The following is a 26,214-nucleotide window of genomic DNA, read 5'->3' on the forward strand; positions in this document are numbered from 1 at the left end:
GGTAGAACAGGTTAGAAGGGTTAAATGACCTACACCTGGTTATGTCCCCAGTGCACTCGTTGGCTGAGATGTGATCACTCAGCATAGAATAGAACCTGGGACTATCTTGTCTGCTTGGCTCAGTTTCACACTGGCAGGACTCCCTAACCACCCCTACAGCTATATTATATTAACATGCAATGCAAGTCACAAATTATTCTGTAAAGTTAAACATGAAAGCTCACTGGTTAACAGTCTGCACTGTACCTCCATGTAAACCAGTTTACATTAGGGAAACAAAATCATAAGCTGCAAGAAGTATACTTACTCTGGTACAGAATTTCTTCGGGAGATTTCGTAGTCACCGTAGTGCTGAAATTTCCTCCTGTTGTATTAGCGACGGCCATGTTGAGGGCTACTGGCAATGGAAAGAAAAGTCAAGTATTAGAGAAGGAGCCTATTTTCCAAATCCAAATACAATCGAGATGGAATTGGGTGCCAAGTACGAAACTGCCATTTTATCACAGGGTTCAGAGGACATTATTGTGTGCAAGAATGAAACGGTTCATAGAATCAAGAATAGAAATTTACAGCATGGAAGGAGGCCATTCCGGCCCATCGTGTTCGCGCCGGCTGACTAAGAGCTATCCAGCCTAATCCCACTTTCCAGCTCTTGATCCGTAGCCCTGTAGGTTACGGCACTTTAAGTGCATATCCAAGTATCTTTTAAATATGCCTCTACCACCCTTTCAGGCAGTGAGTTCCAACACCCATCACCCTCTGGGTGAAGAAATTTCCCCTCATATCTCCTCTAAACTTCCCCCAATTACTTTAAATCTATGCCCCCTAGTTGTTGACCCCTCTGCCAAGGGAAACAGGTCCTTCCTATCCACTCTGTCCAGGCCCCTCTAATTTTATACACCTCAATCAGGTCTCCCCTTAGCATCCTCTGTTCCAAAGAAAACAGACCCAGCATCTCCAATCTTTCCTCACACCGAAAATTCTGCAGTCCATGCAAGATTCTTGTAAGTCTCCTCTGCACTATTTCCGGTGCAATCATATCTTTCCTGCAATGTGGTGACCAGAACTGCACGCAGTACTCCAGCTGCAGCCTAAGCAGTGTTTTATATAGTTCAAGCATAACATCCTTGCTCTTGTATTCCATGCCTCGACTTATAAAGGCAAGTATTCCGTATGCCTTCTTAACCACCTTATCTACCTGGCCTGCTATCTTCAGGGATCTGTGGACATGCAATCCAAGGTCCCTTTGTTCCTCTACATTTTTCAATGTCGTACCATTTAATGTGTATTCCCTTGCCTTGTTGGACCTCCTCAAATGCATTACCTCACACTTATCCGGATTGAATTCCATTTGCCATTGTTCTGCCCACCTGACCAGTACATTGATATCTTCCTGCAGACTGCAACATTCTTCTTCATTATCAACCACACAGCCTATTTTAGTTTCATCTGCAAATTTCTTAATCATAACCCCAACATTTAAGTCCAAGTTATTGATATATATACCACAAAAAACAAGGGACCCAGCACTGAGCCCTGCGGAACCCCACTGGATACAGCCTTCCAGTCACAAAAACACCCATCAACCATTACCCTTTGCTTCCTGCCTCCGAGCCAATTATGGATCCAACTTGCCACTTTGTCCTGGATCCCATGGACTATTACTTTCGTGACCAGTCTGCCATGTAGGATCTTATCAAAAGCTTTGCTAAAATCCATATACACTGCATCATATGCACTGCCCTCATCGACCCTCCTGGTTAACTCCTCGAAAAATTCAAACAAGTTAGTCAAACACGACCTTCCCTTGAAAAATCCATGCTGACTGTCCATGTCTTTCCAAATGAAGATTTATCCTGTCCCTCAGGATTTTTTCCAATAATTTTCTCACCACTGAAGTTAGGCTGACTGGCTTGTCATCATCATCATATCGTCATCATCATCATAGGCAGTCCTTCGGAATCGAGGAAGACTTGCTTCCACTCTTAAAATTAGTCCTTAGGTGGCAGAACAGTCCAATACGAGAGCCTCAGTCCCTGTCACAGGTAGGACAGATAGTTACTGAAGGTAAGGGAGGGTGGGACAGATTTGCCGCACGCTTTTTCCGCTGCCTGCGCTTGATTTCTACATGCTCTCGGTAATGAGATTCGAAGTGCTCAGCGCCCTCCCGGATGCACTTCCTCCACTTAGGGCGGTCTTTGATCAGGAACTCCCAAGTGTCGGTGGGAATGTGCACTTTATCAGGGAGGCTTTGAGGATGTCCTTGTAACGTTTCCTCTGCCTATCTTTGGATCATTTGCCGTGAAGGAGTTCCGAATAGAGCGCTTGCTTTGGGAGTCTCATGTCTGGCATGTGGACAATGTGGCCTGCCCAGCGGAGCTGATCAAGTGTGGTCAGTGCTTCACTGCTGGGGATGTTGGCCTGGTCGAGGATGCCAATGTTGGTGCATCTGTCCTCCCAGAGAATTTGTAGGATCTTGCGGAGACACAGTTGGTGGTATTTCTCCAGCAACTTGGTGTCTACTGTACATGGTCCATGTCTGAGCCATACAGGAGGGCGTTATGTGTTGAATGGGTCAGGTTCAACAGAGCTCCACTTTGCATCTTCAATCACAGCAACGTACCTTAGAACAGTACCCTCTAAACACGTGTGACAATTTCATTGTATTCTTATGTGCTGTGGGGTGAGAATACCAACGGGACGAAGGTTGAGGCCTCAACAAGTTCACCGTCTAGGTTCTTTAGGGACAGAAAATCTTCTACCCAACCAGGGATGGTTTCAAATCCAATCTCAAGAAGAAAAATAATTCACTGTACCAGATTTCTCTCATTGCAAAGTTTGAATCAAATTAAATAACATTTTGTCTTTCCCTCTTTTCCTCAGGCGACCGATGGCTGCACTGGCGCACTGGAGTCGGTGTTGAATTTCGTCATCAATGTCTGCTCTTGTTGATAAGAGGCTCCCGAGGTATGGGAAATGGTCCACGTTGTCCAGGGCCGCGCCGTGGATCTTGATGACTATGGGGCGTGCGGCGAGGACAGGCTGGTGGAAGATCTTTGTCTGACTGATGTTTAGCGTAAGGCCCATGCTTTCGTACGCCTCAGTAAATACGTCGACTATGTCCTGGAGTTCAGCTTCTGTATGTGCGCAGATGCAGGCGTCGTCCACGTACTGTAGCTCGACGACAGAGGTTGGCCTGTAATTACTCAGCCTATCCCTTTCTCCCCTTTTAAACGAAGGTACAACATTAGCAGTCCTTCAATTCTCTGGCACCACACCTGTAGCCAGAGAGGATTGGAAAATGATGGTCATTTCCTCTTTTGCTTCTCTTAACAGTCTGGGATACATTTCATCTGGGCCTGAGGATTTATCCATTTCAAAGCTGCTAAGCCCCTTAATACTTCCTCTCTCATTATATTTATCTTGTCTAATATTTCACACTTCTCCTCCCTCATTGCAAAGTCTGCATCACCAGTCTTTTGTGAAAACGGATGCTAAGTATTCATTAAGAATCCTACCCATGTCTTCCGCCTCTACACACATATTTCCTTTATGATTTCTAATCGACCCATCAATATTATTTACACCCAATTTCTTTAATCTGGAGACAGTAAAGACAAGCTCCATATGTTGTCCTGCATCTGACAATCCTTCCCAAGCTAGTTCGGATCTATATGAAAAGATGCTAAGCTGGGCCAGTTGTTATAATGTGGGGTTTGTTTCACTTTGAATGGACAACAAATTACACAGCAAATTACAAAAACACCCTCTGCACATGTGCACTAGAATTATCCACCATTGTCATCTTGCCCCACTGTGAAACATAGCTGGAGACCCAACAAAGTTACCTTTAAAAATAATTCCTAGTGGTCTAAGGTTTTGCGATCTAAATCCTGGCCTTCATGGTGCTTCATTTACCTTGGTGATACTGCTTGCCTGGTAAAAAGGGTCAGACCTCGAGGCCAACATGTACCTGATCAATAATTCCATATTCCAAGCATATCCAGGCATGCACAAATTCCACTTTGGGGCAGGATTAATACCAGTGACAGTTTGGAAATGCTAAACTACAAGCGAGATATGGCATATCTGTCCATAGAGGTTTCATCCTGTTACATTGCTCGTAAACTGAATAACACAATACATCATTTGCTGTAATCAGAAATACCTTTTCTAGCACAGGGATGTTAAAGGCATGTTGTGATAATTCCCAGCTGGCTCAATTCCTGGAACATCCTGCTCCGAAAACACCGCTTTACATCTAAATATTGGCTCTGCAACTGTTTGCACCGCAGCAGATACAACATCCGATTCAGTGGGATGAAACTAAGGCGGCTTCTATAACAGACTAACAATTTCCTCACCAGTTTACCGCCCGTGCAGTGAAGGTGAAAATGACTCCCATGGTTCTTATACGTCTTACATCACTAAGGAGTCACTGACCACCGCTTACCTCTGTTGGTTTCATACTAACTGTAGTCTTCATGGGAGGCCCCGATCTGCGTGAGAACACCAGTGGGAGGTCGGGGCCATAAAAGGAGCAGTGAGCAGCCTCGGGAGCAGCGTGGAGGCATACCACTTCAGGGAGCAGCGCGAGCTGGTGCAGGAGGGCGATGGCAGCGAAGAATGAGGTCATCAAGATCCAGGTCAGTGATTGGAGTGTGGACAGATACAGCAGGAGTGGCGAAATTGGGGTGAAGGAGTGGTCAGAGACTGTGGAGGGATGTGATGGGGCCCAGGAGAGGCAAGGGCCCAGGGGCCAGGGGCCCAGGTGCGGCACGGGCCAGCCCACACTGCGATATGTGTGCGTACTAGGTCCGTGTAGCAGAACAAGTCTCCAGTCGTCTTGGTTAATCCTTGTCACTGGACCAAGACCTTGCTCTGTCAAGCCCGTGTGGTGGCTGGTGTGCAACGGCCACCCCACATTAAAAAAATTCCACGCACAGGCATCTTCCACCCCTCAGGATGTAGCTTGGGACCTGGAATATTAGGTCCTTCATTGAAACACTTGTGAATTCATCATTTTTTGGCGTGGAAGCAAGTCATCCTCATTTCGAGGGATTGCCTACGATGATGAGTCTTCATGCAATTCTGCCCAAGATAGAGTACCAGATTTCTTTGAGGATATCCCAGAAAAAAAAGTTGTAAATCTGTATTTCTCTTAACTACATTAAATGGTCAACCTCCCACAGGATGTAGTAGAATGGAATGGTTTGACGCCTTTCTGGAACACCTTTTTTAAACCACTTTGAACAACCTGTTATTGCAGGAAATTAGCACTTATCCAGATAAGCATCAGTAACACTGCAGGACAGAATAATACCAAGGCTCTGCAACAGCTGTTGGAATATGCAAGCCTATGAAATGACCATCATGTGTACTTTCCTCCACTTTGGGGGTCAGTTAACTGTACCTAATTATAACCCTATGTGCACTGTGACCAGCAAAATACAAAATCCAATCAGAGACAAAAAGTGCTTCATTTTTACCTCGGGTCATATTGACAGTTTAATAAACCTTAAAGAGTTGAAAGTATTTTAAAAAGAAATGCAGGCATTCTGCTTTGGTTTCTTCTGAACTGAAAGTTTACAAGTGCCTCCCGAATTAAATACTTCTTTCAATAATAAAACCCCTAAACTGATCTCAGAATTTATATCATCTAGAATTTGGGTAGGAATTTCCTCAGAGTTGATCCTGCTCTACGCCCGCAACTTTGCTGGATGCGCGGTGGAATGCCGGTTTACACATCACCGGCAAAGTTACAGCGGCATAGCGGGAGCAACTCCGATGAAATTCCCAGGCTCTGTATCCTTAAGGGGACAGCCCACCCTGAACACAGGTTCCCATTTAGCAGTACAATAAGCATCACGTGATAAAACACTCTGGTCATCATAAAACAGCAAATCTCCTCACTTACCAACACTAAAAGAGATCTGCTCTATATTTATTAAATAAGTTGAGTCTACCTCAAGTATTACTGATCACATCATCACCCTTTAAGATGAAGTTCGGGACCTGGAATGTCAGGACCCTCATGGACAACCCCAACAGCGACAGACCGGAACGCCGTACTGCTATCGTTGCCCGGGAACTCAGACGTTTCGACATAGACATCGACGCCCTAAGACCCAGTGGGCAGGGTAAGGCCAGCTCAAGGAGCAAGGCGGTGGTTACACCTTCTTCTGGAAAGGTAAACCAGAAGAATGGCGCCACCATGGGGTAGGCTTCGCCATTAAAAAATGAGCTAGTTGGGTGCCTCAGAGACTCCCCTTGCGGAATAAACAAACTCTTCATGACCCTTCGGCTCACCCTAGCCCAGAACCAGTGCGCTACGGTCATCAGCGCATACACCCCAACACTGGAAGCTATAGACAAGACCAAAGAGGAATTCTACTCCAGCCTTGAACAATCTCTGTCCCGAGTCCCAACGGGCAACAAGCTGATCCTCCTTGATGACTTTAACGCCAGAGTTGGAAAGAACACAGACCTCTGGGGAGGTGTGATCGGCAGAGAGGGGGTAGGGAAAACCAACTCTAATGGTACCCTCCTCCTGACTAATTGCTTAGAACATGGCCTCATCATTACCAACACCTTGTTCTGTCAGAGTACAAGGCTTCATGGCAACACCCTCACTCCAAGTGCTCGACTACGTCATCGTCCAAGTGAGGGACCGCATGGACGTCCGCATCAACCGCGCCATGACAGGAGCTGACAACTGCTGGACGGACCACTACCTAATCCGTTCTGTCATCTCCATCAATGTAGCCTCAAAACAATGGCGGCAACAGAAACAATGCCGCAGGAAAATCAACGTTGGAGTACTCAAAGACCCTACGAAGAAAGCCCTATTTAGCCAGTACCTCACAACTAACCTGATGACTCCCAGTGATCCAGAGATGCAGAGTATCCACAGTGCCTGGTCTGCCTTCAAGGCCTCCATAATTAGCACCTGTGAAGAGATGCTTCGTCACTCCACCAGGAAACATCAAGACTGGTTCGACGAGAACGACCAGGAGATCCAGGAGCTACGGTAATAATCTGCAAGCGCAAGGCATTCTTGAACTGGAAACAGCAACACGACTCAAGAGCAAGAAAGCAACTCTATAGACTTCTGAAGGCCAAGGTCCAACATAAAACTTGCGACCTAAAGAACAGATAGTGGGTGGAGAAAGAGCAGGAGATCCATCAACTAGCCGACAACCAAGATGTGCGTGTACTTCGAAGATCTCCTTAACCGAGACTCTGTCTTCGACGTGAGTGTCCTTGACTTCATCCCACAGCATGCTCCTCAGCACAACCCCAGCCCGGCATGAAGAGGCCATCCGACAACTGGAGAACAACAAGGCCTCAGGAGCAGATGGAATTCCCAGTGAAGCACTAAAGCTACTGGCTCAAATACCTGAACTCATTTCTTTTATTTGGAAGAAGAGCATGACAGGGGATCTCAGAGAAGCTGTAATTGTGACCATCTTCAAGAAAGGTGGTAATTCCAAATGCGGTAATTAAAGAGGAGTTTCCCTGCTGTCTGCCACAGGGAAAGTCATCGCAAGAATCCTCCTCAATCGCCTTCTCCCAGTGGCTGAAGAGCTCCTCCCAGAGTCGCAATGCGGATTCCATCCACTAAGGGGCACAATGGTCATGATCTTTACCGCACATCAAATTTAAGAGAAAACAGCACCAACCTCTGTACATGGCCTACTTTGATCTCACAAAGGTCTTCGACACTGTCAACCGTGAGGAATTATGGAGTGCCCTCCTCAAATTTGGTTTTCCCTCAAAAGTTTGCCTGCTTCACGATAATATGCAAGCCGTGATCCTGACCAACGGATCCACCACAGACCCAATTCACGTACGGAGCAGGGTCAGCAGGGCTGTGTCATCGCACCAATGCTCTTCTCGATCTTCTTGCTGCAATGCTCCGCCTCACCCTCAGTAAGCTCCCCACTGGAGTGGAGCTAATCTACAGAACAAACGGGAAATTGTTCAACCTCCATCGCCTCCAGCCCAGATCCAAGGTCATCCCATCCTTTGTCATTGAATTACAGGATGCAGATGACACCTTCGTCTGCACACACTCGGAGGCTGAACTCCAAACTATCGTCAACACCTTCACCGAAGCGTACGAGAGCATGGGCCTTACACTAAACATCAGTAAGACAAAGGTCCTACCAACCTGCCCCCGCCACACAGTACTGCCCCCCGATTATCAAAATCCATGACAAGGCCTTGGACAACGTGAACCATTTACCATACCTCGGGGGCCTACTATCAACAAGGGCAGATGTTGATGACGAAGTCCAACCCCGCCTTCAGTGTGCCAGTGCAGCCTTCGGTTGCCTGAGGAAGAGAGTGTTTGAAGACCAAGACCTCAAACCCGGCACCAAGCGCATGGTCTACAGAGCAGTAGTGATACCCGCCCTTCTATATGCTTCAGAGACACGGACCATGTACTGCAGGCACCTCAAAGCACTGGAGAAGTACCACCAACATTGCCTCCGCAAGACCCCGCAAATTCATTGGCAGGATAGGCGCACCAATGTCTGTGTTCTCGGTCAGGCCAACATTCTCAGCATCAAAGCATTGCTCATGCTCAATCAGCTCCAATGGACGGGCCACATCGTCCACATGCCCAATACGGGACTCCCAAAACAAGCGCTCAACTTGGATCTCCGACACGGCATGCAAGGCCCAGGTGGGCAGAAGAAATGCTTCAAGGACACCCTCAAAGTCTCCTTGAAAAAGTGCAACATCCCCAGTGACACCTGAGAATCCCTGGCCCAAGACCGCTCAAAGTGGGGGTAAAGCATCCAGGAAGGCGCCGAACACCTTGAGTCTCTTCGCCGGGAGCAAGCGGAAGCCAAGCGCAAACAGCGGAAGGAGCGCACGACAACATAAGCACCCCACCCACCCGTCCCTTCAACCACCACCAGCCCCACCTGCGACAGAGAATGTCGGTCCTGCATTGGTCTTATCAGTCACCCGACAACTCATATTAGTGTGGAAGCAAGTCATCCTCAATTCCGAGGGACTGCCGAAGAAGAAGATTACTGATCACATCACAGTTGTGTCAAACCTGAGGTGTCACATGTTTATATAGGCAAATTTCTTGTAGCTGATTAGCTCAAATTTTATATTCATAAACCGCAACAAATGATAACTGGACAGCGGTGAAAACATACAAATCAGCAAGCAAAAAGCAAGAAATCATGAAATCCAAAATCTACAATCAACAATGGGCAACCAGCAACAGTAACCAACAGAAAAGGAAATGGCAAAATCAAGTCTCGAATTATTTTTGAAAAGCCTTTTAATTGATCATTGCTTCTTCACTTAAAGCACTTACTCTTAGGAATAAGATTTGTAACAATAAAAATGCATTTAAGACTCCAAAAACAATGCAACTTATCCATATAACAGCTTTCTCTATAATAATATTTACCATTAAAGGCCTGTGCCTGTGCGAGAAGCCTGGGGCTGGAGTTCCTGGAGGTTCCCAGATCCGTCAAGACCAGCTGCAGATACTCAGGCTAACAGGCTACAGCGTCCAGCATGCACCTAGAAATACTAGAAAGTTCTATGATTGCCAGGAGTTGCTGTTTGCAAACCCGCTGATGGAAAATTAGAGAGCAAAAGCCTCCGGCAATAACTGTTTAGAGCAACTGTAATGTGTTTATTTTTATAAAAGAAACATCAGAAAAAAAAGAAAAGACTTGCATTTGTATAGCACCTTTCACGACCATCGGATGTCTCAAGGCGCTTTACAGCCAATTAAGTACATTTGGAGTGTAGTCACTGTTGTAATGTGGGAAACACGGCAGCCACTTTGTGCACAAGCAAGCTCCCACAAACAGCAATGTGATAATGACCAGATAATCTGTTTTTTTTTGTTGTGTTGATTGAGGGATTGAAGACCTGTGAGCACCATCGGAGCAAGCTGGGGAGCGGCAGGAGCAAGGCGACAGCCTCCGGCCTGCGAGCACCATCAGAGCAGGCCGGGGAGCGGAAGGGGCAGCGTGGCGGCGTACCACTCCAGGGAGCAGCACATACCGGACCAACGGCAGTGAAGAGGGATGTCACCAAGATCCAGGTCGGTGAGTGGAGCGTGGGCAGGTACAGCAGGAGCGGCGAGGTCGGGGCGAAGGAGCGGCGAGAGACCATAGAGGGATGTGATCGGGGCCCAGGAGAGGCGTGAGTTCGGGGCCAGACGAGTCGAGGGTCCAGGGGCAGCACGGGCCAGCCTATATTGTTATATGTGTGCGCACGAGGTCATGCAACAGAGCTGTTCTCTAGTTGTCTTGGTTAACCCTTGCCACTGGACCAAGACCTAGCTCTGTCAAGCCCGTGTGGTGGCTGGTGTGCAACGGTCATCACACGTTAAAAAAATCCACGCACAGGCATCTTCCACCCTTCAAGATTTAGTTCGGAACCTGGAATTTTAGGTCCTTCATTGAAACACCTGTGAACTTTATGATGTGGAAGCAAGTCATCCTCGATTCGAGCGACTGCCTACGATGATGAAATATTGGCCAGGCCACCAGGGATAACTCCCCTGCTCTTCTTAGATATAGTACCATGGGATCTTTTAGGTCCACTTGAGGCAGTAGACAGGGCCAGGATTTAACATCTGATGTGAAAGGCAACACCTCTGGAGTGTCGGCTTAGATTTTTTTGTGCTACAAGTTCTTGGTGTTACGTTTAGAATAATTCCACAAGACTGTACATCTTAAGGTCATACTGTTGTGACCTTGGTCTCTTTATTGTAACTTCAGAGTGAGGAGGCAGCATTTTATACCTGCTTGCCCAAGGTGTGCAAGTGACCCTTGGGTCTCCCACAGGTGTGCCCCCTGGTAGCAAGTCTGACACATTGGTAGTGTTTACATATATAACACTTGAAGTGGGACTTAAACCCACAACCTTCGGACCCACAGGTGAGAGTACTACCCACTGAGCCACAGCTGACATTACAAGTTAGAACACGAACTCTTCAACATTTTCTGAGGTAACTTTGAAAGCAAAAACACGTGTACTATATACGAACTGATGGCCTTCAACTACAGTAAGAACCTAACTCAGGTAAAGCCACGGAGAAAAATAGAGTTTAGAAATGGCTTGGAGCAGGTCATTCTGTTTTGTATTGTGTAAGAGCAGCTACAGAGAAATCTCTGAGTATAAACAGTAACAGTTGCAAATTCTGGAATGACTGTTTAGAGGGAGGTTTTCAATAAAAGTCCTGAATTTAAATGTTTAAGTTTAGAATGGTAACATTAAGAACTTTGCAGAGATAGTTGGCAAAGAAAGAAAGTTCAATTTCTTTTTTGGCTTTCACTATAAAAATTCTGCCTCAAATATGATTGATCACAGCACAGTTGCTGTGTCAAAGTTGAGCTGTGACACATTTGTATATGCAAATGTCTTGTAGGTGGTTGACTCAAATTTCGCATTCATACACAGCAACAAATAATAACTGGACTGGGAGAAAACATATGAATCAGAAAGCAGGAAAAAAAACTGCCAAAGTTCAAAATCTATAATCAAAAACATCTTAAACAGATGTACAATATTACATGCAGAATGTAATGTGTTTATGTGAGGCAATACATTCATTAATTTGCCCGCAGTGGTAATAACGAGGCTTATTATTTATTTTCCAGGAAAACAAAATCAAAATCAGTCTAAGGACGATCATAAAATCATGGAATAATACAGCACAGAAGGAGGCCATTCGGCCCATCTTGCCTGTGCCTGCTCTTTGGTAGAGCGATCCAATTAATCTCACTCCCCTGCTCTTTCCCCATAGCCCTGTAAATTTTTTCCGTTCAAGTATTATCCAATTCTCTTTCGAAACTTTTTGTTGAATCTGCTCCCACTATCCTTTCAGACAATGCATTCCAGATCACAGCAACTCGCTGCATAAAAAAATGTTTTCTCATGTCGCCTCTGGTTCTTTTGCCAATCACCTTAAATCTGTGACCTCTGGTTACCGACCTTTCTGCCACTGGAAATAGTTCCTTTTACTTACTATATCAAAACCGTTCATGATTTTAACATCTCTATCAAATCGCCTCTTAACCTTCTCTGCTCCAAGGAGAACAACTCCACACAAGTCTACTCTCATTCCCTCTACCTTATCTCAGTCTTTCAGCATATCTTTCTATTCCTTTTTCTCTCATGTACTAGTCTCATCTCCTTTTGAAAGCATCAAAGCTATTTGCCTCAACCACTTCCCGTGGTATCAAGTTTCATATTCTTTGAGTAAAGAATTTTCTCCTTATTTCTCTATTGACTTTCTCAGTAACGATCTAGTTTTGAATTCTCTCACAAATAGAACCCTGTCCAACCCATTCATTATGTTAAAGACCTCAATCAGCTATGTCTTCTCTTTACTAAAGGAAGAAAAAACAACCTGATCAATCTTTCCCGAAAGTTGTACTCTCAGTTCTGGTACCATCCAGTATTTCTATATATTTTATAATATGGAGACCAGAACTGTTATATATGCAGACTATAGATATACTCTCTGTGTAGTCACTGTATAGTTGCATAAGATGGAGACTTGTTACCTGATATACTATCAATAAGGTTTACACTGTGTATATACTATTCTGGCACCAGTAGAGGGTGCAACTGGTGGAGAGCGGGGTTTCCTGCCCTGGTGGCAGGCACTGTATAAAAGGGTAGCCACCATGCGGCTGCCTCACTCTGGAGTTACGAATAAAGGACCAAGGTCACTACAGTTTGAGTACAACACATTACCTGGTAGAGTCATTCATAAGTACATTACAGACATAACAAGAACTGTGCACAGTACTCTTAAGTGCAGCCTGACCAGGGTCCAATATAAGTTTAACATAACTTCACTACTTTTGAATTCTATACCCATAGAAATAAATCCCAGTGCTTTTTTTAGCTTCTCTAGTCTCTCCAAATAACTGAAATCCTTCATCCCTGGTACCATTCGAGTAAATCTCTTCTGCACCCTCTCTAAGGACTTGACATCCTTCTTAAAGTGTGGTGCCCAGAATTGATCACAATACTCCAGCTGAGGCCCAATCAGTATTTTATAAAGGTTTAGCTCAATTTCCTTGCTTTTGTACTCGATGCTTCTGTTAATAAAGCCAAGGATCCCATGTGCTTTCTCTTAGTCTATTTCATGGATATATGGACCCTCCTCATTTCCACAGCCCAGCACTCCCGCTTGCAAAATCCCCTATGAAACACCACAGGAGGTTGAGATATGCACAAAGTCAGAGAGAGTGAGAAAGAGAGCATGAGACAGACAGCAAGGGAGCTTATAAAACAGACACAATGGCCTGGATTTTAGCCCGGAGGCGAGTTCTGTGCCGGGGGTGGTGGAGCTGTTCTGAGGTCGTGAAACCCAGAAAAAGGAGTTCCCTGAATGCCATACAGTTTTTAACTGCAAAGCTTCTTTAATTTTTTTTCTGTTCAGCTCCCGGGTTTCCCGAGGCCTGGGAAACCCAGCCGACATGATTTAGAAATAGAATGACTGTCAAAATTAAGACAGGCAGCCTCATTATAATATTTAAATGACCAACACACTCTTCCCCCGAGCGGATTGGTCGCCCGCCCCTCGTGCCGCCTCCGTTAAAATCGGAGGTGGGTTGGGTTCCTGTTCCCGATTTTTTGACTTTTAATCTCTGTCCCAACATCAACCTACCCATTTTGGAGAGTTAAGATTGTTCCAATGATAAGAAATAAAGAAAGAAAGACTTTTATATAACGCCTTTCACAACCACCGGAGGTCCCAAAGATATGGAGAATATCTTTGAGATTTATGCGCTCAAGTCTCTGGCCGTTTGCTGGAGAACCTGGTGAGCTCAGCTATAGCTTCAGCATCATTAAGAGTTGGCCCCTTTTAGACAGCCAATTTTCCTGGAATAAAAATGTATTTTTAAGAAAGATAAAGTTACATAGCACCTTTCATGATCACTAGACAGGCAATGAAGTACTTTTTGGAGTGTAGTCACTGTTGTAAGAAATGCAGCAGCCAATTTGCACACAAGAAGCACCGGCAAACAGCAATGCAATAATGACTTTTTTTTTAGTGATGTTGATTGAGGTATAAATATTGGCCAGGAATAACTCCCCTGCTCTTCTTCAAAATACTGCTGTAGGATTTTTTTACATCCACTTGAGAGGGCAGACAAGGCTGGGTTTTACATCTCATTTCAAAGATAGCACCTCCGACAGTGCAGCACTCCCTCAGCACTGCACTGGAGTGTCAAGATAGATTTATGTGCTCAAGTCTCTGGAGTGGGACTTGAACTCACAACCTTCTAACCCAGAGGCGAGTGTGCTACCCACTGAGCCACAGCTGACGCATTATATCACACATCATACTAATGTTTAATATCTGTTTATAAATAGCAAGTAAAATCATTTATCAGTCATTTTACATGGAAAACAAGTCCTTCAAAAAAGAAATAAAAGTATATTAAAAGTTCAGAGAAAAATTTAGAAAAGTGAATGTATACAAAGAGCAATTCATTCACTTTTAGAGCTGAAAACACATCTTTCACATTATAGTTTTATATATTTAATATTTATTTTTATCAATATTTGGAAACGCTGGGATTGCATGGAGTAGGGAAAGCTTGCAAAACTATATACACAAAGTACAAGGGTTCTAAATAAGCATCACTGCATTGTGTCACCAAACTTTTCAATACTTTTTTAAAATTTCAAAATATACTTTATTCATATAAAAATTTGCACAATACATTGGAAGGCAGTTCAGTACATTTGGATGCGGTCAGCAATTCCATCAGCTCAACCAGCAAACACTATAGTATTGAGTAACCAGATCGTCACTGCGCCAGGCAGCAGGTACATGATCCAGGACACACCTTTGATTTAATGGTGCAGATCATGTTGCAATACAGTTCTGGCTGTAAAACAAAAACACTGATTTACTTTGTCTTGCTGAAATCTCCAATCAGATTTTAAAAGCCTTATGTTTGTGGGCTCAGTGCCCAATCACCCAGGAGACAGAACTGTGGCCTCCAGCCTGTGCAATGCATGTGCAAGTTCAGCACATGCAATACCTTCATCAGAAAGGAAGCGGTTTAGTCCTAAGGTGATGTTGTATCAGAAAAGCATTGCTCCAAACTTCCAACCATTTTCCACTTCTCCTTGACCAATTAATAATGAGCTTTGAATTATCAAAATTTTCAGGGGGGAAAAAATCTTTTCCCTTTTTTCCCCTGCACTTCCGATAATTACTTCTCATGTTTGGCAGCTTTGGTTGCATGAGCACAGGACTCCTTCGCAACCATGCCCAAGTGACCTTTCTTCACGTATGAGCCCAGACAATGAGCACTGGCAATCAACATAACAGGCATCACAACCGAGCTCAATCGAATAACTCAACGCCTCGCCCCGTAACTCAGGTCTACATAAGAACATAAGAAATAGGAGCAGGAGTAGGCCATTTGACCCCTCGAGCCTGTTCTGCCATTTAATAAGATCTTGGCTGATCTGATCATGGACTCAGTTCAACTTCCCTGCCCGCTCCCCATTAACCCTTTATTCCCTTAATCGCTCAGAAATCTGTCTATCTCCACCTTAAATATATTCAATGACCCAGCCTCTGCAGCTCTCTGGGGCAGAGAATTCCATAGATTTACAACCCTTTGAGAGAAGAAATTCCTCCTCATTTCACTTTTAAGTGGGCGGTCCCTTATTCTGAGACTATGCCCCCTAGTTTTAGTTTCCCCTGCGAGTGGAAATATCCTCTCTGCATCCACCTTGTCTAGCCCTCTCATTATCTTATATGTTTCGATAAGATCACCTCTCATTCTTCTGAACTCCAATGAGTATAGGCCCAACCTACTCAACCTATCTTCATAAGTCAACCCCCTCATCTCCAGAATCAACCTAGTGAACCTTCTCTGACTAGTCTCCAATGCAAGTATATCCTTCCTTAAATACGGAGACCAAAACTGCACGGAGTACTCTAGATGTGGCCTCACCAATACCTGGTACAGTTGCAGCAGGACTTCTCTGCTTTTATACTCTATCCCCCTTGCAACAAAGGCCAACATTCCATTTGCCTTCTTGATTACTTGCTGTACCTGCATACTAATTTTTTGTGTTTCATGTACAAGGACCCCCAGGCCTCTCTGTACTGCAGAACTTTGCAATTTTTCTCCATTTAAATTATAATTTGCTTTTCTATTTTTTCTGCCAAAGTGGATAACCTCACATTTTCCCACAATGTACTCCAAATGCCAAATTTTTGCCCATTCACTTAGCTTGTATATATCCCTTTGCAGATTTTTTGTGCCTCTTCTAACGCCAGCTGTCAGTTTAGTTGCCGTTTACTGCATTCTCTTCAATGCCAGAATATCTTGCAACTATAGGGTGACCAGAAGTGTACGCAGTACTCCAGGTGAGGCTTAGCATTGATGCTTCCTTTCAAATAAAACTGTCAAATAAGGTTGGCAGCAATACAAGGTGGGAAGGAATACATTGTCTCATGGAACTTACTACTGAATTGAAAGCCTTGCACTAATAGCTTTGGGCACTTGTTTTTTGCATATTGGAGAAAATGAATCAGATCTCAGGATCAGGCCTGCCAAATCATCTTCAGTTTGTGAGAGCCTGGCCCAAATTTTGCTTTAGTACATAACCAATGTCTCAGGTTATTTACACGAACTGATCACGATTTCCTTATATCACCTTTGACCCTATTTATTTTACCAAGTAGGCTTCAAACAGTAAGAACATAATAATTAGGAACAGTAGTAGGCCATTCGGCCCCTTGAGCCTGCTCCGCCATTCAATCAGATCAAGGCTGATCTTCTACCTCAACTCCACGTTCCTGCCCTATTCCCATATCCCTAGATTCCCTTAATATCCTAAAATCTATCGATCTCTGTCTTGAATATACTCAATGACTGAGCATCCACAGCCCTCTGGGGTCGAGAATTCCAAAGATTCACCACCCTCTGAGTGAAGAAGTTTCTCCTCATCTCAGTCCTAAATGGCCGAGCCCTTATCCTGGGGCCGACCCCTTAATTTACCACCTAAACATAATGAAAAGGGCTTATGATGTTAAAAAAAAACTGGCAGCATACAATTTCAACCAAAATATGGCTGATGTGGTTGAACCTGTACAAGATGCAGACCATTTATTCCTCAATGGTCTCTGTTGGCTTTGACTAAGACCTTGCGATTCTCCTCTTCAAGACCCATACTAAAAGCAGAAGGTGGACAAAGAGGACTATTGCAATGCCCCTCCAGAACACCACAACTATGGAATTACCACCACCCAGTTACTACATACTTAAAAGGCACCATAATTTTAATTTACATATAATGAGTGGCGTAGGTGTGCTCTATTTCGGAGTATTAGGGTGGGGAAGTGAGGTGGCAGTGGGAATTCTACGAAATTGCCCTTTAGCATCTGTGTGTTCCCTCTACTCAGAGTAGGCATAGTGTAAGAATATTAAGAAAATGTGAATTGACAGAAGATTGTTTGGTTTATTAGCCAACCCCTTCCAACAGACAGTTTATAATCTGCACCAACACTGACTCTCCATAATCCAAATATGGTTGTGAATAGTCACAGAGAAAACTGGCAAGGAGATCAAATTTCCACCCAATCCATAATGGTAATCGAGCGGGACTCCAGGATATCAATCTAACATTATTATAATCTATGTTGCTCAACCTTGCTGAGTCACATTCCACAGAATGCATTCCAGACCCAGCAAGACAGGAACTACGTGCCACAAATTGCTTGATCATCATAGGATGTCCCTTGGAATCGAGGAAGACTTGCTTCCACCCCTGAAGTGAGTTCTTTGGTGGCTGAACAGTCCAATACGAGAGCCACAGGCTCTGTCACAGGTGGGACAGATAGTCATTGAGGGAAAGGGTGGGTGGGACTGGTTTGCCGCACGCTCTTTCTGCTGCCTGCGCTTGGTTTCTGCATGCTCTCAGCGTTGAGACTCGAGGTGCTCAGCGCCCTCTCGGATGCACTTCCTCCACTTAGGGCAGTCTTTGGCCAGGGACTCCCAGGTATCAGTGGGGATGTCGCACTTTATCAAGGAGGCTTTGAGGGTGTCCTTGTAACATTTCCGCTGCCCATGTTTGGCTCATTTGCCGCGACGGAGCTCCGAGTAGAGCACTTGCTTTGCGAATCTCGTGTCTGGCATGCGGACTATGTGGCCTGCCCAGCAATTGTCATCTGATCCAAATGACTATTCTTTCATTTCTGAAACTGGATTCAAATCTAGCCCAAACTACTGGGATGAAAATCTTTCTTTTTTTCTCTCTGTGTTGGCTGGGAAAGACTTATGAGAAACCAGGCAGTGACTAATGGAGTGCCGCAGGGTTTAGTGCTGGGACCCCAGCTATTTACAATATACATTAATGATTTAGATGAAGGAATTGAGTGTAATATCTCCAAGTTTGCAGATGACACTAAACTGGGTGGCAGTGTGAGCTGTGAGGAGGACGCTAACAGGCTGCAGGGTGACTTGGACAGGTTAGGTGAGTGAGCAAATGCATGGTAGATGCAGTATAATGTAGATAAATGTGAGGTGGCAAAAACACGAAGGCAGATTATTATCTGAATGGCGGCAGATTAGGAAAAGGGGAGGTGCAACAAGACCTGGGTGTCATGGTACATCAGTCATTGAAAGTTGGCATGCAGGTACAACAGGCAGTGAAGAAGGCAAATGGCATGTTGGCCTTCATAGCTAGGGGATTTGAGTATTGGAGCAGGGAGGTCTTACTACAGTTGCACAGGGCCTTGGTGAGGCCTCACCTGGAATATTGTGTTCAGTTTTGGTCTCCTAATCTGAGGAAGGACGTTCTTGCTATTGAGGGAGTGCAGCGAAGGTTCACCAGACTGATTCTTGAGATGGCAGGACTGACATATGAGGAGAGACTGGATCGACTGGGCCTGTATTCACTGGAGGTTAGAAGAATGAGAGGGGATCTCATAGAAACATATAAAATTCTGACGGGACTGGACAGGTTGGATGCAGAAAGAATGTTCCCGATGTTGGGGAAGTCCAGAACCAGGGGACACAGTCCGAGGATAAGGGGTAGGCCATTTAGGACTGAGATGAGGAGAAACTTCTTCACTCAGAGAGTTGTTAACCTGTGGAATTCTCTACCGCAGAGAGTTGTTGAGGCCAGTTCGTTGGATATATTCAAGAGGGAGTTAGATATGGCCCTTACAGCTAAAGAGATCAAGGGGTATGGAGAGAAAGCAAGAAAGGGGTACTGAGGTGAATGATCAGCCATGATCTTATTGAATGGTGGTGCAGGCTCGAAGGGCCGAATGGCCTACTCCTGCACTATTTTCTATGTTTCTATGAGTCAACCCCGTTTCTGGTGAGTACAGTCTCACAACACAAAATTACCTTCAATTCAGCCCAAATTGGCAATCTCACGGAAAATCTTTAAGAATGGCTGTCTTGTGAATAAAAAGGTTCACAATGTTGCACAAGGAGTGCTCCTCTGAGGGCGAGTCAATACTCCGCATGTGGTCATTATATACCTGATCTGAGAGAAATTAATGGCTAAATACAAACCAGAAAGTATTCTACTTATCAGCATGGACATTGTTCATTTAACCACCCGCTCCATCCTAAAGGCATAGGTTTATTAGCCCACCTCTTCCAACAGACAGTTTATAATCACCGATTCTCCATAATCCAAATATGGTTGTGAATAGCCACAGGGAAAACTGGCAAGGAGATCAAATTTCCACCAATCCCTAATGGTAATCGAGCGGGACTCCAGGATATCAATCTAACATTATTATAATCTATGTTGCTCAATCTTGCTGAGTCACATTCCACAGAATGCATTTCAGACCCAGCCACCATATGGGCTTGACAGAGCTAGGTCTTGGTCCAGTGGCAAGGATTACCCAAGACGACTGGAGAACAGCTCTGCTGCACAGGCCTAGTGCGCACACGTATCGCAGTGTGGGCTGGCCCGTGCTGCCTCTGGGCTCTCGCCTCTTCTGGCCCCGAACTCACGCCTCTTCCGGATCCCGATCACATCCCTCTACATTCTCTCGCTGCTCCATCGCCCTGACCTCGCCGCTCCTGCTGTAGCTGCCCACGCTCCAATCACTGATCTGGACCTTGATGACGTCACTTGATTACAGTAGATAGCTTTGATGGGAGCATACCACAGTACCAAAGAGCCTCATTCTGTACTGAAGTTTTTAATGAAACTATTTAATTCATGTAGCTTCAGTTATTGAAATTTCAATTTTTCCATCAGTCAGGTGGATAGATAATTATGAAAGCAACTTATGTCCCTGAGCAAGGCGATGTTTGTTTTCTCTCTGTAGTCTTTCCAAAAATTATGTAAAAACAGATGGGATTTCACTTCCCTACATTTTGTTGATGAGAGGGTTGACCCATAATGGGAAACTTAGTAGAATAGGCCTAGATTCTCTGGAGGTCAGAACAATGAGAGGTGATTTCATTGAGATTCTATAAAATTCTTAGAGGACTTGACAAGGTGGATGCTGGCTGGAGAGTCTAGAATGAGGGGAAATAGTCTCAGGATAAAGGGTCAGCCATTGAAGACCGAGATGAAGGAAAATATCTTCCCTCAGAGGGTTATGACTCTTTGGAATTCTGTACCCCAGGGGGTTGTGGATGCTCAGTCATTTATATTCAAGGCTGAGATCGATGAATTTTTGGACACCCAGGGATTCAAGGAATATGGGGTTAGGGCAGGAAAATGAGGTTGAACATCAGGCATGATCTATTGAATGGCGGAGCAGGCTCGAGGGGCCGTATGGCCTACTCCTGCTCCTATTCCTTATGTTCTTATGACGTAAGCTGATGTTTCATCAGGTAATTTATATATTGTGTGCACTGGAGATGATAATTAAATTTTTCTAATTTTTAGTTTAACATTTTTTTTTTCCCATTCCCCTTCTACTCTGTTAATGCAACAGGCATCATCTGTATTGACGGAGCATTTGTATCATCTTTTCCTTGACTTGCTACTCCACAGCACACTGGTTCTGTCATTCATCTTGTTTGTATTTTTGATCTGATAAAACTGCTGTTCCTTTGGCAGAGGGGCACCTTCAGAGTGACCTCTTGCCTTTTTAGCAGGCCGTTTCCAATTATTCTTTGGACCTGATCTTATGAAACCACCTGCAGGGGCTGTCAGAGCTGATCAGAACAATTTAGGTGAAGAATCTACTTTAAGCAGCGGGAGACGGTTTTACTGCTTTAAAGACGCTATATAAATGCAACCAGTTGTTTTAGTAGTTGTTAAATTATAATTGCTTTGAAGTTGAATTATCTTCCCGAAGAGAAGCTCAGACAGCTGATTCGGCTAAGAAGCCTATATAAATAGAACAGAAGTTTGAACTCTGCACTCGTTCCAGAGTAAATCTCACCACTGCAGCAGAAATTACAATCTGGAACATGTCCTAATTCATGGCTCTATAAACATACCTGAGAATCTGCAGCAAGATTAGCAACAAGTCGATGAGATTTCACTGTGTAGTTCATTGGTTTCCTGACATTCTGATACCTCACGAAATGATGTCCTTGCTTAGCCCAGAATTCATACCCAATTAGCAATTGGGCCCGATCCCGACTGGAAGACCAGCAGAGTGTACATGGTGCTTGCCCAAAAATCTTCTCCAATCGAATATTGGGAAGACCGAAGCCTTTGTTTTCAGTCCCCGCCACAAAATAGCCACTGACTCCATCCCTCTCCCCAGACTTCTGTCTGAGGCTGAACCAGACTGTTCGCAACCTTGGTGTCATATTTGACACTGAAATGAGCTTTCGATCACATATCCGTGATCGCCTATTTCCACTTCCGTAACATCGCCCGTCTCCGTCTGCTCTATCAAGTGACGTGAAAGATCCCATGACACTATTTTGAACAAGAGCAGGGGAGTTATCCCCGGTGTTCTGGCTAATATTTATCCCTCAATCAACATAACAAAAAAACAGATCATCTGGTCATTGTCACATTGCTGTTTGTGGGAGCTTACTTGTCCGCAAACTGGCTGCCGCGTTTCCCACATTACAACAGTGTCTACACTCCAAAAAGTACTTCATTGGCTGTAAAGCGCTTTGAGATGTCCGGTGGTCGTGAAAGGCGCTATATAAATGCAAATCTGTCTTTTCTTTGCCTCAGCTCATCTGCTGCTGAAGCCCTCATCCATGCCTTTGTTACCTCTAGACTTGACTATTCCAATGCACTCCTGGCTGGCCTCCAACATTCTACCCTCCATAAACTAGAGGTGATCCAAAACTCGGCTGCCCGTGTCCTAACTTGCACCAAGTCCCACTCACCCATTTCCTCTGTGCTCGCCGATTTACATTGGCTTCAAGTTAAGCAACGACTTGATTTCAAAATTCTCATCCTTATTTTCAAATCCCTCCATAGCCTCGCCCCTCCCTATCTCTGTAATCTCCTCCAGCCCCACAACACCACCCCCCCCACCCCGCGATGTCTGCGCTCCTCTAATTCTGCCCTCTTGAGCATCCCTGATTTTAATCGCTCAACCATTGGTGGTCATGTCTTCTGTTGCCTAGGCCCCAAGCTCTGGGGACTCCTTGCTTAAACCTCTTCACCTCTCTACCTCTCTTTCCTCCTTCATGACGCTCCTTAAAACCTACCTCTTTGACCAACCTGCGCTAATTTCTACTTATGCGGCTTGGTGTCAAAATGTTTTAATCGCATAATACTCCTGTGAAGCGCATTGGGAGTTTTCAGTAATGTTAAAGGCTCTATATAAATACAAGTTGTTGTTGGTCGATATCATGAGTGCTGACCCCAATGTAATTTTTGGGGTTAACCTCATTCAAATACCATGAGTAAGCTCCAGTCTTTGGAAACGCCTCAGATTGGGACCCCACCAGTTGGGAAGTAGTAAATGGTATGTTGTTGCAGGATTTAAAGGTCAGAAGCAGCCTCAAGAGCCAAGCATTATCATTTTTGTTATACCAAAGCTAGTTCTCTTGCAGCAAGTGTCTGTGAGGCCAGCTGTGGAAGTTCCTAGTGCAGGAGGTAAGGTAGTGGATGGAGCCCCCCACCAACACCCCTACCGCTCCCCACCCTCCACCCCGCCCTCCCCTCCCCGGTTGGTGGCTGCAATGAACAAGGGAGCACATAGACTGCAACCTATGACTCCATAGACCTTTGATCATTTTCACCGACTGTCCATGAGAAATTAGATGAAGTCAAAGGATACAGTAGCATAGTGGTTATGTTACTGGACTAGTAATCCAGGGACGTGAGTTCAAATCTCACCACAGCAGCTGGGGAATTTAAATTCAGTTAATTAAATAAATCTGGAATAAAAAGCTAGTATCAGTAATGGTGACCATGAAACTGCTGGATTGTCATAAAAACCCAACTGGTTCAATAATGTCCTTTAGAGCAGTGTAATGTATTTGCTTCATGGGTTCTTTGATTAAGAATTCATAGCAACACATTGCTATTAAGCACTAATTGGTTTATCAGCAAAGGTTTAACAATCAAACCACACATTACCAGTTCATCTACTGGCAGGAAACCTGCTATCCGGCCTATATGTGTGACTCCAGACCCACAGTAACTAGCCTAGTGAGCCACTCACTTGTACCAAACCGCTACGAAAAAGTCAGCACTGTGGGAGTACCTTCACCACAAGGACTACAGTGTTTCAAGAAGGCGACTCACCACCACCATTTCAAGGACAATTAGGGATGGGCAGTAAATGCCAGTCTTGCCAGCGATGCCAACATCCCATATACAAATAATAATTTTTAAAGTTTCTTGCTCTAGCAAACAATGCCTGTGCACCTTGCTTGATAAATCTGTCACAGCCGACTGGCTAATATTAGTGATGTCTTTATTGGCAGCCTGCAGCGACCCTCTCAGCATAAAAGTTCAGGGAATTTGTTGTTGGCAATTCTTTGGCTGTGGCGGAGTTATCAGGCATGTGGCCCAACTCATGGATGGCTTCCTGTGTAAAGTGTAACCTCCATCGCGCTGGCCCGGAGACAACAGGAGGCAGATGTGCCTTTGCCTGTACATTCTGATGTAGGAAGCACTGGCCGCTGGATGCAGTGCAATGCTGCCAGGCCAGTCTGTTTTAGCTCTTCCTCCAAAGATCAAAGATGCAGAAGAATGCCAAATGTAAAATCCATTGTGCCCTGCAGGTGGGGGGAGGAGAGGAATGGCACAGAAAGAGACGGGGAGATTGGCGACAACAAAAGAAGTACAAAAGAGCACCACTAAATCGAGACAGGGCTTCTGAAAAGCCGACAAGATAGCTGCTGGGTTTTTTCAATTATTTTATGTCTTTTCTACAGTCCTAACCTCCCTGAACCCCACAAGTCCAATTGGAACATCTAGGTACAAGTGACTCCAAATGGCTGATTTGGCAGGTGGGTTGCCTCTTGAAGAACTAACATTCCAAGCTAAATTGCACAAAGACACATAGATTAGATCAAAAGTGGAAGAAAGGTAAACCAGGGCAGCATTAATCCTGCCTGAAAGCCACAACTGAAGCAGTGCATTTGTGTGCCAGTAAAGGATTACCTGTACAATGAAGGGTTTACACTACAAACCTTGTGGAGTAGAACGATGGGATTTACTTTCACACAAATGCGTAACATAAAACTCATTCACAGGTGTTTGTGGTAACAGGTTAATCAGCACATAGGTAACACTATCATTTAATTCATGAACAATAATTTGCAGAGGCCACTCCCAGACCACTGCCAACAAAAACATCTTTGAAGCAGTTGCATAAATTCAAGTGTATCCAAGAAATGCAGGTGCTAAACTTTCCCGATTTCAGCTCTCGCAGTGTTTTTGTGTGCACGTACTGCATGGCATTGCACTGACTCATGCATGCCAGGAAAGTCCCAAGTTCAATTCCATGCGGAGTTAGCTGATCCTAGCCAAGGCAATTATAGGGACTATAAATAGAGGAGAAGGGTGGGGGAAATCAGCCAATAATACCACTCTTGACTACTTCTTTGTCGATGAAGCCCTTTGGGATGATATAAGTCCCTGAAAGGCAATACATAAAGTTCTTCCTTTATTCAGTGACGATTGCTGGAAAGTTTAAAAAAAAAATTATTGGAATACGGGCATCACTGGCAAGGCTGGCATTTATTGCCCATCCCCAGTTACCCTGTGAAGGTAGCAGCGGGCCGCCTTCTTGAATTGCTGTGGTGCAGTGGTTTGATACAACTGTGTGGCTTGCACATCAGAGAGTGGTTAAGAATCAGCATCGTTATTTTGGGACCGGAATCACATATAGACCAGACCAAGTAAGGATGGCTGTTTCCTTCCCTGAATGACATTAGTGAATGTGTTTTTTTTTTTGAAAATCCGACAGCTTCATCCCTACTTTTAACGGTACCAGTTTTTTATTTTCAGATTTTCTAAACCGAATGCAAATTCTCAAATTGCCCTGGTGGGATTCGAATTCTCATTCTCTGAAATTATTAGTCCAGGCTTCTGGATTACTAGTCCACTATACTACCCTACCCCTCTACTTAAAGACATCAGGTGATTTAAAGGATTATTTTCCAGCTTCATGCTTCCAGTAGGCAGCACATATTGCAAATGCAAGCGTGTGGAGCACGTAATTTTCCAATCATTAATTTATCTCTGCAACCTTCTTCAGCCCGACGATCTCTCTATCCTTCCAACTGTCAGCCGTGGCTCAGTGGGTAGCCCTCTGGCTTCTGAGTCAGAAGGGTTGTGGGTTCAGGTCCCGCTCCAAGGACTTGAGCACACCAAAAAAAATCTAGGCTGACACTCCAGTGCAATGCTGAAGAAGTGCTGCACTGTCGGAGGTGCCGTCTTCCGGATGAGATGTTAAACCGAGACCCTTTCTGCCCTCTCAAGTGGACGTAAAGGATCCCACGGTACTGTTTTGACAATAACAAAAACAGATTATCTGGTCACTATCACATTGCTGTTTCTAGGAGCTTGCTTGTGCACAAATTGGCTGCTGCGTTTCCTACATTACAGCAGTGACTACACTCCAAAAGGACTTTATTAGCAGTAAAAGCACTTTGAGATGTCCGGTGGTCATGAAAGGTGCTATATAAATCGAAGTCTTTCCTTTTTCCCATTGTTCCCCTACCCCTTCCCCCACCACTTTCTTCCATTAGCAGAAGAGCCCATGGTTGTACATTCTGGAACTTTCTTCCCAAATCATGCGGCCTTCTTGTC

The 26,214-nt window shown here is 44.7% G+C and overlaps 1 protein-coding gene across 1 annotated transcript in view; it reads right to left on the reverse strand.

The window, feature by feature from the left end:
• ncmap (non-compact myelin associated protein) overlaps nucleotides 1–26,214 on the reverse strand; it is a 98,677-nt gene that overhangs the window by 12,849 nt on the left and 59,614 nt on the right. Inside the window, exon 2 of the mRNA XM_070898461.1 lies at nucleotides 308–397. Within this exon, the coding sequence (XP_070754562.1) occupies nucleotides 308–386 (79 nt within the window). The 5' untranslated portion in view covers nucleotides 387–397. The remainder of the gene's footprint in view (nucleotides 1–307; nucleotides 398–26,214) is intronic.

The sequence above is a fragment of the Pristiophorus japonicus genome, chromosome 14 (genome assembly GCF_044704955.1).
Source record: "Pristiophorus japonicus isolate sPriJap1 chromosome 14, sPriJap1.hap1, whole genome shotgun sequence".
Lineage (NCBI taxonomy): Eukaryota > Metazoa > Chordata > Chondrichthyes > Pristiophoridae > Pristiophorus > Pristiophorus japonicus.